General features: G+C 40.5%; 1 protein-coding gene across 5 annotated transcripts; it reads left to right on the top strand.

The window, feature by feature from the left end:
- Positions 1-4898: 4898 nt before the first annotated feature.
- Positions 4899-16122, top strand: LOC148315733 (uncharacterized). 5 transcript variants are annotated; one of them, XM_088287381.1, is made up of 8 exons: positions 4899-5099; positions 5866-5914; positions 13427-13498; positions 13616-13690; positions 13960-14016; positions 14095-14229; positions 14530-14592; positions 15878-16122. In XM_088287381.1, exons 1-8 carry the CDS (start codon positions 5097-5099, stop codon positions 16084-16086), a joined length of 663 nt encoding a protein of 220 aa, XP_088143507.1. In that variant the 5' UTR covers positions 4899-5096; the 3' UTR covers positions 16087-16122. The 5 variants fall into 5 exon arrangements, with proteins under 5 accessions (XP_088143507.1, XP_088143509.1, XP_088143506.1 ...); XM_088287383.1 differs by having other exon boundaries at positions 5063-5099; positions 13960-13977; positions 14176-14229; positions 15878-16048; XM_088287380.1 differs by lacking the exons at positions 4899-5099; positions 5866-5914 and adding an exon at positions 11332-13330.
- Positions 16123-16747: the final 625 nt, after the last annotated feature.

Here is a 16747-nt window from a genome sequence, read left to right as displayed (position 1 = left end):
TTTTCTCAATGTCACTATTGTGCCCTGACAGGTATGTGTTGGTAATGTATCAACCAAGCTGAGGCACGAACGAACTCTGAGGAGACGCAACCCGTGACGTCACTTTCGGCGCGACATCTGTTCGTCTGCTTTCATCCACCGGGCGAGTAAACGCAACTATGGTTTCGTGCACCACCACATGCAACACTTGCACCATTCTCATGGAAAGACTCTCCCTGCTAGAGGGACGTGTCCGCCAGCTAGAGCAGAGTAATGTGGTAAGCGTAAATGTGGCGGACAGCACCGGTTAGCATTGGCCGTAAATGGCTTGCTAATCGCGTTGAGCCTGTTAAGACACAGAGCAGTTCCATTCCACCTCGGTCTCCTGGCTCCCGCACTTTAGTGAAAGGTGACTCAATTACTCGATACATTAAGCTTGAAAATCCAACCACAGAATGTGTATTGCTGGGGCCAGAGCACCCGACATTGAAGCTAATCTTATGGAGCTAGCACGCAAGAGACCTAGACACCAGCGCAGTGCAAACAACGCTAGCTATTCAGATATAGTGATACACGTCGGCTCCAATGACACTAGTGTTACTGCCGTTTCAATGATACGCTGGCTAAAGAAAGTTTTAACGCGCACTCACTCACCATGAGTTGAAGTTGCGATGACGTTCGCTCGGCTTCACTGGTCTTGATGTTGATGTGTAGTTATGTATGTTACGTCAAACAGTCAAGGGTTAGTCTTAATCGTAGTCATTTCAGTCCAGATGTCATGCCGTGAAGTCAAGTAAATCAAATAAATATATCAATGGCTACGGTCTTCCAAACTTCAAATCAAAAACATACGCGCATATGCGGTAATCAATACAATATACTATCTTCTATCTTCCAGTTTGTACATAAATAATGCGTCTTTGTAAGTGCGGTTGAAAAACAGTATCCGACCAGCGTTCCCCCACCTGTCCTGCATTCGTTATTTATGGATGAACGCAACCAGTGCTGACGTCATCAATTGCCCTAGTGGTGGTGTTGCCATACTGCATTACTCAAAAGAAAACTGCTCCAACATACCGGCCCCTATTATTATGGGCAAAGCGAAATAATAATACTCAAAATTTGGAGCATCGTACAATATAAATAAATACCAATTTGGCCAATCGCACTTTCGATAAGGTGCGTCATTGACTAGCTGGAACCAGCAGACAGATCTTGGTTATCGGTCTCCCTATAATACTGGTCGGCGTCTGAAGTTTCACACTTCTTACAGTTCCTCTTTGATCAGGGTTTGTATCTACCACTCTGGCAATAACCCAAGATCCTCTTGGGGAGTTGGCATCAGCAATCAGCACAACATCTCCTTTAACAAAGTTTCTTCTGCTTCTGCTCCATTTATGGCGTTCTTGCATAAGTGGAAGGTATTCCTTTACCCATCTGGACCAGAACAAATCTGCTATATACTGTACTTGTCGCCAGCGTCGTCTGGCATATGAATCGGTTTGCTTGAAGAGTCCAGGTGGCAGCAAAGGCTTTGCCTTTAATAGCAGGAGGTGATTTGGGGTCAGCGGTTGCAAATCGTTAGGATCATCGGACAGGGTGGTCAATGGACGGCTATTAAGGATGGCTTCCACCTCACAGATGACAGTGACAAGGCTCTCATCGTCCAGAATTTGCTGCCTTGTAATGGAAAGCAAAGTCCTTTTCAATATCCTGATTAATCTTTCCCACACGCCTCCATGGTGGGCAGCGGCAGGGGGATTGAAGGTCCACCTTACGCCCTTCTGCTGCATGGCTTGGGTGATCTGATCCTGATTCCATTCCCCAATCGCTTCCTTCAATTCTCTTTCTGCAGAGACAAAATTAGTCCCGTTGTCGGATCGTAGTTCATTCACTTGACCTCGTCGACAAATAAAGCGTCTGAGAGCGTTTATGCAAGAATCTGTATCAAGCGAATGGGCCACTTCAAGGTGTATTGCACGGCTGGCCAAACATGTGAAGAGGACTCCATACCGTTTCATTATGCTCCTCCCACGCTTGATTTCAATGGGGCCGAAATAATCAACTCCAACATTAGTAAATGGTGGCAGATCCGGAGTGATCCTGTCTGTTGGTAAGTCTGCCATCTTCTGCTCACCAGTACTGCCTCTTAGCCTCCTGCATACTGCACAGTCGTGGATGACCTTTCGGCAAAGAGTGTTGGCACAGGGGATCCAATATTTCTGTCTTAATACTGATAGCGTGTGATTCCTCCCACTATGCCCCACTTGCCTGTGAGTATGTTCCATCAGGAGTCTTGACACGTGGTGTCCCTTTGGGAGAAGGATTGGGTGCTTCAGGCCTTCTGGCATTGCTAGCCTATTTAGTCGTCCTCCGACTCTCAATATGCCTTTATCAAGCAAATAGCTTATTCAACTCGGGCATTATTCCATTCCCAATTACAGCAGCAAACAATTTATTATTCGCTTCCATGAATATCACCAATCAGGGTTTGCCTTAGGATGTTAACCGACTCCTCTGCTAGCTAGCTTGTGGCCATAGAGTTCTGCGAGATGTTACTCAGCCACTTCGCTTGCTGTGTTTGAGACATTTCTTTTCTCTCTGGGCCCTAATGCATAATTAGCTTTGGAATACATAAGACAACAATTGTTGAACAGTTGTTTTACTCCACTTTAACTTGCATGGAAAAAAATACATTGGGGGGGGGGGTACATTTGAACCTGTATGGAGTATTGTAACTATATTACTGATCATAACAAAACAAAACATTAGAAAATAAGTAAACTGAGCAAGTTCAGGTAGTCGTACAACATGAACAAAATGGTGGCCGTGTAGTAGCTACAATGTAACTGGGCAGCAGCTTTTTGTGCCTCAATCAGGCCTCTACATGTGTGTGAAACTCAGAGTGGTCCTCACAAGGACTATGCCCCTCCCCCACCTACACCAATGACTTGTCTTTTTCAAGTTAAAAACAAACATATTTTCATCATAATGGTGTGCCAACGGATCTATATCTCTATATACCCGGGGTCGGGTCGCGGGGGCAGCAGCTTCAGCAGGGAAGCCCAGACTTCCCGCTCCCCAGCCACATCTTCCAGCTCTGCCGGAGGGATGCCCAGGCGTTCCCAGGCCAGCCGGGAGACGTAGTCTCTCCAGCGTGTCTTGGGTCGTCCTCTGGGCCTCCTGCCAGTGGGACATGCCCGGAACACCTCACCAGGGAGGCGTCCAGGAGGCATCTTAAACAGATGCCCGATCCACCTCATCTGGCTCCTCTCTACGTGGAGGAGCAGCGGCTCGACACTGAGTCCCTCCCGGATGGCCGAGCTTCTCACCCTATCTCTAAGGGAGAACCCAGACACCCTGCGGAGGAAACTCTTTTCGGCCGCTTGTTCCCGAGATCTTGTTCTTTCGGTCGCGACCCACAGCTCGTGACCATAGGTGAGGGTAGGAACGTAGATCGACCGGTAAATTGAGAGCCACGCCTTTTGGCTCAGCTCCCTCTTCACCACGACAGACCGATACAGCGTCCGCATCACAGCGGAGGCTGCACCGATCCGCCTGTCAATCTCCCGCTCCATCCTCCCCCCACTCGTGAACAAGACCCCAAGATACTTAAACTCCTCCACTTGGGGCAGGATCTCCTCCCCGACCTGGAGAGGACACTCCACCCTTTTCCGGCTGAGAACCATGGTCTCAGATTTTGAGGTGCTGATCTTCATCCCAACTGCTTCACACTCGGCTGCGAACCGCTCCAGTGAGAGTTGGAGATCACGGCCTGAGGAAGCCAACAGTACCACATCATCTGCGAAAAGCAGCGATGAAATACTCAGGTCACCAAACCGGATCCCCTCATCGCCTCGACTGCGCCTAGAAATTCTGTCCATAAAAGTTATGAACAGAATCTGTGACAAAGGGCAGCCTTGGCAGAGTCCAACCCTCACTGGAAACGAATCCGACTGACTGCCGGCAATGCGGACCAAACTCTGACATCGGTGGTACAGGAAACCAACTGCCCGTATCAAGGGGCTCTGTACCCCGTACTCCCGAAGCACGCTCCACAGAACTCCCCGTGGGACACGGTCGAACGCCTTCTCCAAGTCCACAAAACACATGTAGACTGGTTGGGCGAACTCCCATGCACCCTGCAGAGAGTGTAGAGATGGTCCACTGTTCCAAGGCCAGGACGAAAACTGCACTGCTCCTCTTGGATCTGATATATATTTATATATATATTTTTATATATATATTTATATATATATATTTATATCTATCTTTCTATATATCTATCTATCTATCTATCTATATATATCTCTCTATATATATATATAAATCATATTGCAACGTTGATTCACCCATATTTTACTAACCGGGTTTACACATTTATTTATTTTATTCTACATTTAATTAATAAATTAAACATCGAATTTGTTATTGATAATTTTAATTAAACATTTCATGGTGTATTTGTTTAATTAATTTTGGCACTTTCACTCCTTCTTGAACTCCCTCAACTGTTTGAGAAATTCTTTTACTGTACTGTAACTTGCATTGAAAAATAAATGGGCGTGGGGGGTAATTGATTTGAAGTATGTGTTTACCATAATTACATTTCTGATGTCTAAAACAGACCAAATAGAAAGTAAGTAAAACAACTAAGCAAGCTCAGGTAGTAGTACAAAAAATAACTAATAACTAATTTGGTGGCCGTGTTGCGGCTGCGATTTAACTGGACAGCCGCTTGTGTGTCTCTTTTACTTGTATGCTTGTGTGGAACAGAGAGGTCCCCAAACGTACTATCTTTCTCCCGTTACTGGTGCGAAGTCGAACAATTGCCCCCTCCTCCCCATTCACCGATCACTTGTCGTTTCAAGAAAAAACATATCATGACGAGATATAAGTTATCATGAGTTCTTGGCCGCATAATGGATTGAAAAATCTTAACCAGTTTCTCTTTTTTGCTCTTGATAACTACGTTCGCTGTTACGGTGGTGTGTGCTGTGTTAAAAACAAGCACTCCCTTTTCGACCGCTCACCTGCTTATCGGCAAATTCGCTCGACTAACCACAAGCATCGAGAGTACAGGACATTGGGCTCAAGCTGCCGGGCATTCAAGAGAAATGGTAAGTGTTTTATTTTTGTATTCCCTTTTTACTTGCCTTCAATTTTCACACGGGAGTTCGAGCAATGTAAAATGAGCTAACTTTGTGTCAGTGTGGTGGAACTTCTCCAGGATGGTTGCCGCATATTTAATGCTAAGTTATTTGTTAATAAGCGGCCTGTACACGCGCCAGCGTCGAGTAAAACAGTTGAATCCATTAATTTGGTTTATTGTTTTTGTGAAATACACGTTATAATGAAGCTTCTAAAGTCTGTGTAAAGTAGAATGCACGATGAGTGCGAAAGAGAAAGAAGCAGAGGACAGGATGATGATGGATGATGATGATTAGTTCATCCTCCTTCCATTGTCATGCGGTTTACTTTTTTTTTTTTACATGCGTCATTGTACTTTTTTAGTATAGGCCTGTTTCGCGTAGGTGCTCTAGATATTGTTCATTGAGATACGGTATATTTTGGTAAAAGCCACATTATGACACAATAAATTATTTGATTTTTAGTCTGTTAAAACTGAATGACCAAACTGATTAATATGATAGCCCAATGGTTGTGTAAGCCAGGGGTTAAAACTATACACTGCAAATATTGGGGAGTGATATTTACTTGAAAAACTTGACAAGTTTTTTTTCAAGTAAATATTACTACAAATTATGCTATATGTGAAGTGTAGTGAGTTTAACACTCCTGGTAAGCAACACTTAAAATGTCTGAGGCTGTAAAGTGAAAGTAGTTCTGTGATCTGATGATCTTTGATTGTGTCACTGTTTACAGGAGGAAGGCACAGATTTCTTTTCCAGTGGTGACACTTTTGACGGCGCAGGTGAGTTGGGGGACGAAGGGGTGGTGGGGGCTTAGTGGTGGGGTAAATCTAATTTGTGTCAGGATAGGCCAGTAATCAATATCACTACAAAATGCGTTTGATAAACTGTTCAATTAATCAAAATCAGGAATAAATCACAGATCCCTGCATTCTCCGTGCTGTAGGCAGAATCTACAGCAGGGGTATTCAATTAAAAGTCACAGAGGCCCACTACTAAAATTTCTTCCAATCAAAAGGTTCGAATCAAAGTCCTACTTCCCTTATTGTCTAGCCCAGTGCTTCTCAATTATATCCTGTCACGCCCCTCCTACCAAGAAGAAAACAATTCGCGCCCCCCCACCAATTTTTTTTTACATTTTGTACTAATGTGCATGTTCTTTGTATGTTGATGTTAGATTGTCAATAAAATATCCCTTAACAAAGCTAAATTGATAAGAAATATAAATTTTAGGACTATTATTGTGAGGAGTTCAAAATACAGTACTCTGTTGTGCAAATATTGATGAGATGATAAATATTTAGTTTTTTTTTTTTTTTTTTTTTTACCAAACCAAACACAGTTATTAAAATGTACATAATATAGAAAAGACAAAAATTAGAGTCAAAGGGCTCAAACTCGTGTTGTTTGAGATCGCCTTTTTCGGTCCTAAAACAATGCATCATTCAGCCATACCACGGCGGAAAAAAAGCATCCTCAGGGTCCCACGTGCCCCCCTCAGCATGGGCGCGCCCCACAATTTGAGAATCACTGGTCTAGCCTATGTTCACATTTTTATATAGTTTTAATATTTAGAGTAATTTTAAATAGAGCACACTTATATACTAAATATTTAACAATGTTACCATTAAACACATTTCCCAGTCAAATAAATATAAGGGGTTTATTTCACATTCAAGAAAATGTAAGCGGCTCCAGGTTAAAGGATTTAAGGGCGACACTTGCAGATAAAAAAAAGGAAAATATCTCCTGCAGAAATAAATCAACTGCTGAGCATTGAGTTAATGTCTTTTCCCGTTTTTTTCCTGAAATCAAAGAGTTGTCCGCCTAAAAAAAGGGAAGGCTTAGAATTTGGTTGATTATTTCACATACCTGGTCTTTGTGTTTTCCTTTAAATAATTTTTGTTAGCCGCATTTTAGCACTCCTTCACAACTGCCCTGACTGAACTTTTTTTTTTTTTTAATGTTTGCCCAAAATCCATGAATGATACTTTTAGTGAACATTCGTTTGCATGCCGCTGGCTGTAAACGAAAATGGAAAATGTAAAAATCCGCAAGACTGCACTCAAAGTTCGATGTTTTTGCGTGCTCTCTCCTCAGACTTCAGCAGACAACTTTGAGCAAAAGAGCAGTGCCTTGTTTCGTAGTGGCACTTCGTGTTGGTGCGACGGTTTCGGAGCAAATGACGCACACTGGTTTTAAACCGGCTGAAGCCAGAATGAACATCAATTTCTCCGTCCATTCATTTTTAAAACAACACGCATCGACCTTGCTAACTTTTGAGCAAGCACTCTCTTCATGTCTGCTGCACATTTGGCAGTGGATCAGAAACAAAAGATTTGATTGGCTCAAATCAGTGACGCATTTACCGTAATAGAAGCGACCACATTTGCGAATGTAGCCTGAAAAAAAATTCTGTTCGTGTACATTTATCATAAATTGGTCATGGGTCCAGTCCGAACCATCAGTCAGTCCGCATCCGGACCGAGGTCCGCCATTTGGTTATGCCTGATCTACAGTATGGTGTTAGATTTGTGTCACAATTACCCGCACGTAAGAGGAACTTTATTTTGTCCTGCATTAGTCAGGACTTTCAACAACATCATCAGGACTGGACTCTCTTGCAGTCCACTTTCTTTGAGAACCACCAAGTTTGACATTGTGGAATTCCTTATTCCAGGCCTTTTTACAGCCTTTTTGCATCTTTCTGCTATAGCTGGAAAACGTTCACTTCAGAATCTTTCTTGTTTCTCTGTTTGACTTTTATTTCCGCTGTCTTTTCCCTGCGGTGCTTTTCCCTCGTTCATATTTCTTAGCTTCACTTTTGGAGCCAAGGAGGTAGTGGCGATCTGAAGAGCCCATTTTCATACAGTCTTTATTCTTGCACATGTACTGGTCTTTACACCCACCACCATGGACGTGCCTCTCAAGGCACATACATCATTCCGTTTCGCAATACCTTCTTTTTGGGCATGTCTTCAGACCTTAAACATTTTCAGTAGGATCTTGTCATGGTGTTTGTGATTCTCATCTCCACAAACAACACAATCATTTATGGATTTAGTCGCAGCATTTTTTGTGTGTGTTAGTTTGTTATCCATCTTGTCAGAGCTTTTATGTGCTTTTGAGATGCTCAAGTCTCTTGAGGTTATCCTATTGCTCATTCAGAAATGCAAGATAATAATCAAAATGATTGACTTACGTGACACTATTTTTTCGATTGACCATAAAGACAAGCTTTGCTTTCTTCACAAATTCAGGAAGCTTGTTATTGATGGCTTTTACCACAAGTGGGTTCTTCATTCAGTAGTTTTTATCATTACAGCGTTTCCCCCTCCGTATAATGGACAAACATTAGGAGTGTTTCCTTACACTTAGATACGTTTATACTGTGTATATTTGCATGCTTTTTCTGAATGTCTGCTGCTAATGTTATACATTAACGGCTACATTACGCCGCCGACTCTGTGTGATCTATATCTTTGCTGCTGTAACACCTCAAATTTCCCCATTGTGGGACTAATAAAGGACATCTTATCTTATCTTCATCGCGCAAGGGCTTTCTCCAATGTTTGAATTACCTCAACCATATTCCTTGAGAATCTGACAGAAAACTACAACAAATAAAATAATGTAACAGATGGAATTGAGCCAAACTTATCCTTTTACTGAGTGACCTTTGTTCCAAGTAGTTGTGCATCTTCAGTGAAAGATGTTTCGTGTACTTAGCATGGCTGATCATGGCTTTATGTATTTTTATTGTCTCGGATGCGCTAACTCTAATAATTTTCATGGTGAGGTGAAAGTTTATAATAAAGGCACATGGCTGCTGTTAGCTCATTAGGAACCTGGTTAATGCTCTTCTCTCATGTGATTTCGTTGCAGTTGCTGATGTAATGGATAGCTGTCATGTTGAACAGAACGTAAAGGTAGGATATGTTATATTTGAGATCTTAAAATGGAAAGTGGAAATTAAAACATGAAAATTTTTTAATGAGGTCTCCCCGGCAACATTTTTTTCATGTTATTCTGTTTTGGTTTAATTTTTGTTTTAACAGAGAAAAAGACAGACTTACTTACTTTGCCTTTGGCTCTCAATTGGCTTTCAACCTTATTTTTGTAATGTAATCTAATTTAATTTCAACACATGGGGAAAACCTTACATTTGTCCAGCTGAGCAACACACTCACATTCCTTAATATTCAGCGAGCCTTTTTCTTTGCTAACTTGCATAATAATCTCTTTATACTGATTGTTTATGGACAAGTGTAACATTAATTTACATCTCTCTCTCTCTCTCTCTCTCTCTCTGTCTGGGGCTGAATGATTTTAGGAAAAACTTGTCATTTTTCTGACAGATATTACGATTGCGATTTTCTGCATAATGTACAGTGACATTTACAGACATTACAGAGCATGCCATTATACCAGTAAAAACAATAAAAGCTATTACTGTAATAATGCAAAGACACTTCAGAGATTTCGTGAGCAGGGCCGTTTTTTCCAAGTTTTTAAAAAATAGTTTTATAAATTTGTATTTTTGTATTTATGTGTAATTGTGTATTTGAAATGTATTTTTTAAAGCCCAAATTGTTTTACATTTTGTACTAATGTACATTTTCTTTGTACATAAATGTCAGATTATGTCAATGAAATCATTGTCCCTTTAGCAAAGCAAAATTGCTTAAAATATATACATTTGAGACCTATTATTGTGTAGATCTCAAAACCCAATACTCTATGGTGCAAATATTATTGATGAGATTATAAATATTTACTATACGTTTGACATCGGACCTCTTCGTCATGATTAAGTCATCCGTTTACGTGTTCCGGTCGCAGAGCGTCTGCTATATTGCTATTATAGCCGTCATCTTATTGTGTCTATGCCTAGATACGTACTGATTGCAAGATAACATTTCTGTTAATTGCTGCCGGCTTTCCACCCTAACGCGTTTCTAACCAGACTTCTGTGAAAAGTCGACTGTACAACTAACGCTATACTTTGCTTTTTGTTTGCCGCCTCTGAGAAAACGCTACGTGTTAGAGCGGTCGTTTATTTGTCATTATACAGCTTGATGCTGCTGCTGTGCACGGACTTTCTTATAGTACAAATAAAGTCCATAGTCCAGCGGCGCAAGATAGCTTGGCGCTGCGCACTCAAGCAGGGGGGAAAGAAATAACTTTCGGGGCTTCGGACAACAGCACAAGGCTTTTGTTTCTTTTTTTTTTTTTTCTTTTTTTTTTTTTGTGATCTGCTTCGTGAATGTGTGACGCAAACCGCAGCTTTGACGATCTCGATATTGCGTTGTCTGAGATTTCGGTCCCAAAACGATAAATCGTTCAGCCCTTTATCTCCCCATCCATCCATTTTTTTTCCCCATTGATTGCGGTTTATCTTCTCTTCCACAAGTTAACGAGCCCCAAAAGGTTTTTACATATTTATATTTAATTATTATTAATTTTAAATAGTAATACTATAATGTTAAATTATACAATACAACTTTATATAGTTTCACAACAGCGCAAGCTGTAACATAGCCTGTTATGTATATATAATAACATCTGGTGTATTGTCTGTTATACTTTCAAAATGCTTGAACTAAAATTCTAATAATTCCCTTTACAATTTTGGCAGTTGCAGGATGAAATAGTGGTTCCGCCCTTAACACGAGAAGAGAGTGTATTTGTAAGTATAGCTCCTATGTTCTTCAGAACATGCTTGTATTTGTAATTGTCAGATTTAAATGGAAGTCACAGGAGTCAAATTTTGTTTTGTATTGTCCTTTTTGTATTGTCAGCTTAATAAATTATTCTATTTTAGGGAAGACTTGTGATGTGAAGTTGCATCTGTTTTGATTCTTATGTCTCTGTCCTGTTGTAGTTGACCAAAGGAATGCTGGAGGACAACTCTGAAGTGTCACTTTCCAATGACAGCAGTGGGGATGAGTATGTACCAGCATCATCAGAGGCCAATTCTGACGAATCATCAGAACAAAGCAGAGATGAAAAAATACATTCCAGGGAAGAAGACTCTTATGAACCCCAGCTAAAAACAGGGACGCACGACAATCTGACGTTGTTTTCTAGCAACAAAGAGGATTTAGGGGTATCAAGATTGAAAATTAAGAAAAGACACAAAAAGAGCGACAAGAGATGCTCAAGTTTGAGTGAAGATGAAGATTCTAATGATGGAAGACTGAAGACAAAAAAAAGGCGCAAGAGTGACAAGAGATATTCAAGTCTAAGAGTGAAGACCAAAATAAGACCCCAAAAGCGTGATAAGAGTTGCTTAAGTGTGAGTGAAGAAGACAATTCAGGTGAATCAAGACTGAAGACCAAAAAAAGACAGAAAAAGAGTGACAAGAGAATCAAAATTTCTCGAGTAGAAGACGACACAGATGACTCTATGTTTGAAAGAAGAAAGAAAAAGACTTACACTAGATTTAAAACATCCTATCATAAGGCACGGTCTGATAAAAAGTGTGATTCTCCTGTTGTAGCTAATGTTACAAAAGTAGATGGATCTAAAAAATACCACCAGAAGAAAAACTACTGCCTTTACTGCAGGGAACCACAATCAAAAATTGCACGACACTTGGAACGGAAACATAAGGATAAAAGTGAAGTTGCCAATGCAGTGATATATCCCAAAAAGTCGAAGGAAAGGAGAAATCTGCTGGATCTCCTTCGCAAGCAGGGAAATCGAGCACAAAACATTGATGCACTCACGAAAGGAGAAGGGACACTGGTAGCTTGTAGACAACAAAGTGAAGGCAAGAGCAATCCAAAGGACTATCAGCATTGTTTTGCATGCTTTGGGTACTTCAAGCGCAAGTCTATGTGGAAGCATGCGAAACGGTGCGTGCTTGCACAAAGTGTTCGCAGAACATTACCGGGGAAAACAAGAATACAATCACTGTGTGCTTCTGCTCAACCAGCACCTAAAGATGTGAGCACGAAAGTATGGGCCCTAGTGAATAAGATGACTCAAGATGAAATAACCCTTGCTATTAAAGGTGATAAATACATCATGAAAGTCGGAGAAAAAATGTACAACAAGCACCGTGAAACTGCTTCCCAGCACGACAACATCCGCCAAATTATGCGAGGACTGGGGAGACTTGTGATTTTCGGAAGGACAGTGACCCCTCTAAAAACACTGGAGGATTATATTAATCCACAACACTTTGAACATGTAATTCGAGCTGTGAAATTAGTAGCTGGCTTTGATGATCAGATCAATACATTTGAGAAACCCACACTAGCTACAAAGCTAGGGCAAAGCATCCAGAGGGTTGCAGACATTATGGAGGCTGTAGCCCTCTCAACACAAAACAACGAAAAGAGGCAGGTGGTCGAAGAGTTTAGGCGTATGTACAGTCTAACCTGGAACGAAATGATTTCTTCTGCTGCGTACCGCACACTGGAGGAGAAGAAGTGGAACAAACCGAAGCTCATACCATTAGCAGAGGATGTCAAAAAAATGCACATGCACATGGCGGACAAGCAAAAACAATATCACCAGCAATTATTGTACGAAAAAAACTCAAGGAATTGGAGCAATCTTGTTAAAGTTATATTAGCACAGATAATCTTTTTCAACAGAAGGCGCGAAGGTGAAGTCTCGAAGATGAGCTTAGAAGTATTTATCACACGGGATAAGTCAACATTTAATGAGGATGTTGGAGACGCCCTGACTGGACTGGAAAAAAAGCTTTGCCAACATTTTGAGCGTGTAGAAATTCGTGGGAAGCGCGGCAGGAAGGTGCCTATTATCTTAACTCCTGCTATGGTGCAGTCTCTCGAGCTACTTGTTGAGGAGCGAAGCTCATGTGGTGTTGGTGAAAATATGTATTTGTTTGCTAGACCAGGGTTTGGAACAAGACTTCGTGGGTCTGACTGTATCCGGGAGTTGGCTAAAAACTGTGGGGCCCAAAGTCCTGCAACTCTGTCTTCCACTAAACTGAGAAAACAAGTGGCCACTCTTTCAAGAGTACTCAATCTCAATGACACTGAACAAGATCTTTTGGCAGACTTTCTAGGACATGACATCAGGGTGCACAGAAAATTTTATCGCCTCCCCGAAGGAACTTTGCAATTGGCAAAGATAAGCAAGGTCTTGATGGCCTGTGAACAGGGCAGACTAGGAGAATTTAAGGGAAAAAGCCTGGATCAAATCGTGATTTGCCCCAATGGTAAGAAAATTATTCTAAGGATAAGATGCCTTTCCACCTCTATAATTTAAATTCACTGGTATTTGACTTAATCTGCCTTTGTTTGTCACCATAAAGACCAAACTGACATAATGCAAGAAAGCTCTTCATCTCAAGATGATGATCTTGGTGCTGCAGCAGATATGTCAGGTATTCTTCTGATTTGTGTACCAGACAAGAAATTTTTTTTGTAAATTAAAGTTATGTTTCATTGACGGTCGGTTTGCATGTAAAAATAACATCAGTGCCAAATTGAATGTTTGCCAGGAGGGGAACAGGTTAATCAGAAGAAGAAATGTGCTTCAAAACAGAGGCGGCTTGCACAGAAGCAAGGCTCAGCAGGTAAGAATTTTGCATGTTGATTACGTGTCCTGATGGTCGCTAACTAATATGTCAGTCAAATATGTCCGTCAGCTCTATTAACAGTAATGTTGCTGTATAACTTTCACCAACAGATAGGTGGTGAATGTTCCTGATCTAGTGATGCCCAATGGGCTGATAAACGGAACCAATATATCTTGAGAATTTCTGCCATGTTTTCTCTGCCTATGAGGTGTCAGTAGGCTAGACAAGCTATCTACATCATTTTGCTCCTGATTACTATTTTCCAGGGGAGGATCCTGGAAAAGGTGCTTCAAAGCAACAGCTTGGACAGAATCAAGGCTCTGGTGGCTAGAATTTTGTTTTATGTGTCCTGTGTTTCGACATGAATTTTATTGCTTTGTTTTATGAATGTTTCTGTACAGTGACGCTGGATGGGCATACAATTACAAAAGTTGCAGAGGCTCATTCTTTCTCCGAGGTCATTTTCTATGAATGTTTTCCAGGCGGAGCTTCAGTTCTTCGACAAAAACAACAACCTGGAGAAGAACAGCATTCAGGTGTGTGAAACATGGCTTTGACTTTTACATTTATGTCACTGGCTCACCAAACAATGAATATATTGAGCTGAAAATTGAGAATTTTGACTTGAAAATTAAAAAAAAAAAAAAAGCGACTCGCAAAAAAGAGCCCTCTTGCAACGAGCTAGGGCAATGTTACTCAAGTAGTGTTGCCCAATGGGTGGATAAATTGTACCAGAATGAAAATATTAACTCATGCCTTGTTTTCACCACGTAATGATATGACAATAGGCTAGTGATGCATTGTAAATGATTTTATTTCCCATGAATATTTTCCAGGAGAGGAACCTCCACCTCAGGATAAGAAAGGTGGACAACTTGGACAGAAGCGAGGATCACGAGGTAAGAATGTCCTATCATTTTTAGGTCTCCTGTGCCTTGTACATGTAAATTAAATTATTGTTGTAGAAGTTTCTAGACACTGTAACTGAATAGCAAGAGGGAAACAAAATGCTCATTTACCCTTTTCATGCCAGACACAAGTTACTACGTCCAGTCTCTTCTGCTCGGCAGGGATAGTTACTCATTGCATTGCCTTTGCCTTACAAATAGTGTTAAGATGTGAAAATAACCTCCTGATGTTTCATGGAGACACCCCTAAAGATAATGTTACGTCATTGCCGTTTATGTGGTGACTACAGTTATGACAAATGTGCACTTTTTGCTTTGTTTCAAGTGGAATTAAATTAAAGATAAATATAAAGCCAATACCGTGACTCATTACAACTTTGCAGATTCACGGACAATCAAACAGTTGTCTATGCCTGCGTGAAGCGAATCAGTAAAATCAAGGATGTACATATGTGAGCCGGCTGTTCAGATTGTGGTTGCTTTGCAAAAAATCCAATAGGACCACATATAAAAGCAACCCAGGTTGGATTTGAAAAAAATCTTAATCAGACTATCACAAAAAACAAGATGCAGGTCATATATGGGCAAAAAAAAAACATCCAATCCGGGTTGCATTTCTCTTCAATGTGAACCTAGTCAAACAGAACAGTCCAGTTGCAATTGATTCAATGCCTTCAGAATAAAATGACCTGCATGAATGAGAATATTCACAGGCAATGACCTGCAGATCACCCTGAGTTGACGTAAACTCCTCTTGTAGTTACCTAGTTAATCTGAGTAAAAGAACTTAAGAAGAAAAATAAGATGATAGCCTAAAGCTGGTGTGGTAGGAAAAGACAACAACAAAAAATGTAAATGAAATCGTACTGCACAAGTGAACAGTTCAACACCTAATTAACATGAAGTGAATTTTCCTTTCCTTTCCTCACCTTCCAAATGGAATGCCTTGTCTGTTTTTTTAATGATTAATTCAGAATCCTCTTTTGCTGGTAGCATCAACAACAAATGTGTCGGCTGTGATTTGTTTGAGAACAAAAAGAAGCTATCAATAAGGATAAATGTATTGTGATGTATTTATTTTATATATTATAAAATATATATTTTTTGTAATATCGTCGCAGCCCCGATTATATTCACTGACAACCTATTCAGGTCAACCCAAGTTCTTGGAAAACAATAGGCACAGAGACTACACCTATTGGGCAGGGAGGAAAGTCAAGAATGTCTTTAATTTCCAAAGTATCTGTGCCTTAAGTGTTTTTACTCTCTTTTCAAGGTACGAATCGACCCAAACGAAAGTGGTCAACTGAAGAGGTTAAGGCTGTTGAACACTCTTTGATGGACTTTATACGCACGGGTAAGACCCCGGGAAAAGCAGACTGCGAGAGATGCATCGCAGCTTCCCCGGGAGCCCTTGCTGAGAGGGACTGGAAGGCCGTTAAATTCTATGTCCACAACAGGATTGTTTCTGATCAGAGGCTATAGACACAGGTCACCACTACTTTCTCGCTGTATAATGTGCTGCACACACTGTATAATGTATATATTTATTACGTATAATAAATGACATCCTTTGATGACATAATAAGTCGGTAGGAGAAACTGCAGACTTGTCTCAAATTTGATCTATTTACTTCATTTATTATTTTTATTATTCATATTATATTATTCTTTTATTTAGTGGTTGCTCTTTTGTAACTTATTTTAAAAAAACAGGTGTAAGTGTCATCATACCGTCGACATCAATAGGATAGTTAATTTAGTTTAATTTAGATCCAACATATGGCTTACTTTAAAGAGAATTGAGCTTTAAGCCCCTCACTGCGCGGCTAACATTTGCAACTTGAGCAGCAAACGTTTGCTTTTGCTGTTGAAGGAAGCAAAATGCTTGTTCATGTCAGGGTTTATTTAACATTTGCCAAATGTGGTACTGTTAAAATACATTGTCCACACCCAAGTTGAGAGATGTATTTAATTCTGGTGATGCCAAGGAAGTGTTGTCCAAAAAAGGTAGGTATTTATTTGGGGGTTTTAAAGGTTATATTCTTAGGTAATATTGTGACACTGTTAATAAATATATATCTATTTATCTATCTATCTATATATATATTAATTCGGGGATGTCTCATTTGTTCCTATGATGTCT

The sequence above is a fragment of the Idiotropiscis lumnitzeri genome, unplaced genomic scaffold, assembly GCF_059441095.1.
Source record: "Idiotropiscis lumnitzeri isolate Australia: NSW breed Sydney's pygmy pipehorse unplaced genomic scaffold, RoL_Ilum_1.0 HiC_scaffold_48, whole genome shotgun sequence".
Taxonomy (NCBI): Eukaryota; Metazoa; Chordata; class Actinopteri; order Syngnathiformes; family Syngnathidae; genus Idiotropiscis; species Idiotropiscis lumnitzeri.
The sequence above is the reverse complement of the archived record's forward strand: the minus strand, read 5'-3'. Positions and strand labels throughout refer to the sequence as shown.

Excerpts from the sequence above, each read along its gene's own strand:
- LOC148315733 (XM_088287380.1), top strand. The coding sequence starts at position 11,542 with ATGTTTGAAAGAAGAAAGAAAAAGACTTACACTAGATTTAAAACATCC. Across the intron at positions 14,017-14,094 it reads TGGACAGAATCAAGGCTCTG|TGACGCTGGATGGGCATACA; the intron begins GTGGCTAGAATT and ends GTTTCTGTACAG. Across the intron at positions 14,230-14,529 it reads TGGAGAAGAACAGCATTCAG|GAGAGGAACCTCCACCTCAG; the intron begins GTGTGTGAAACA and ends AATATTTTCCAG.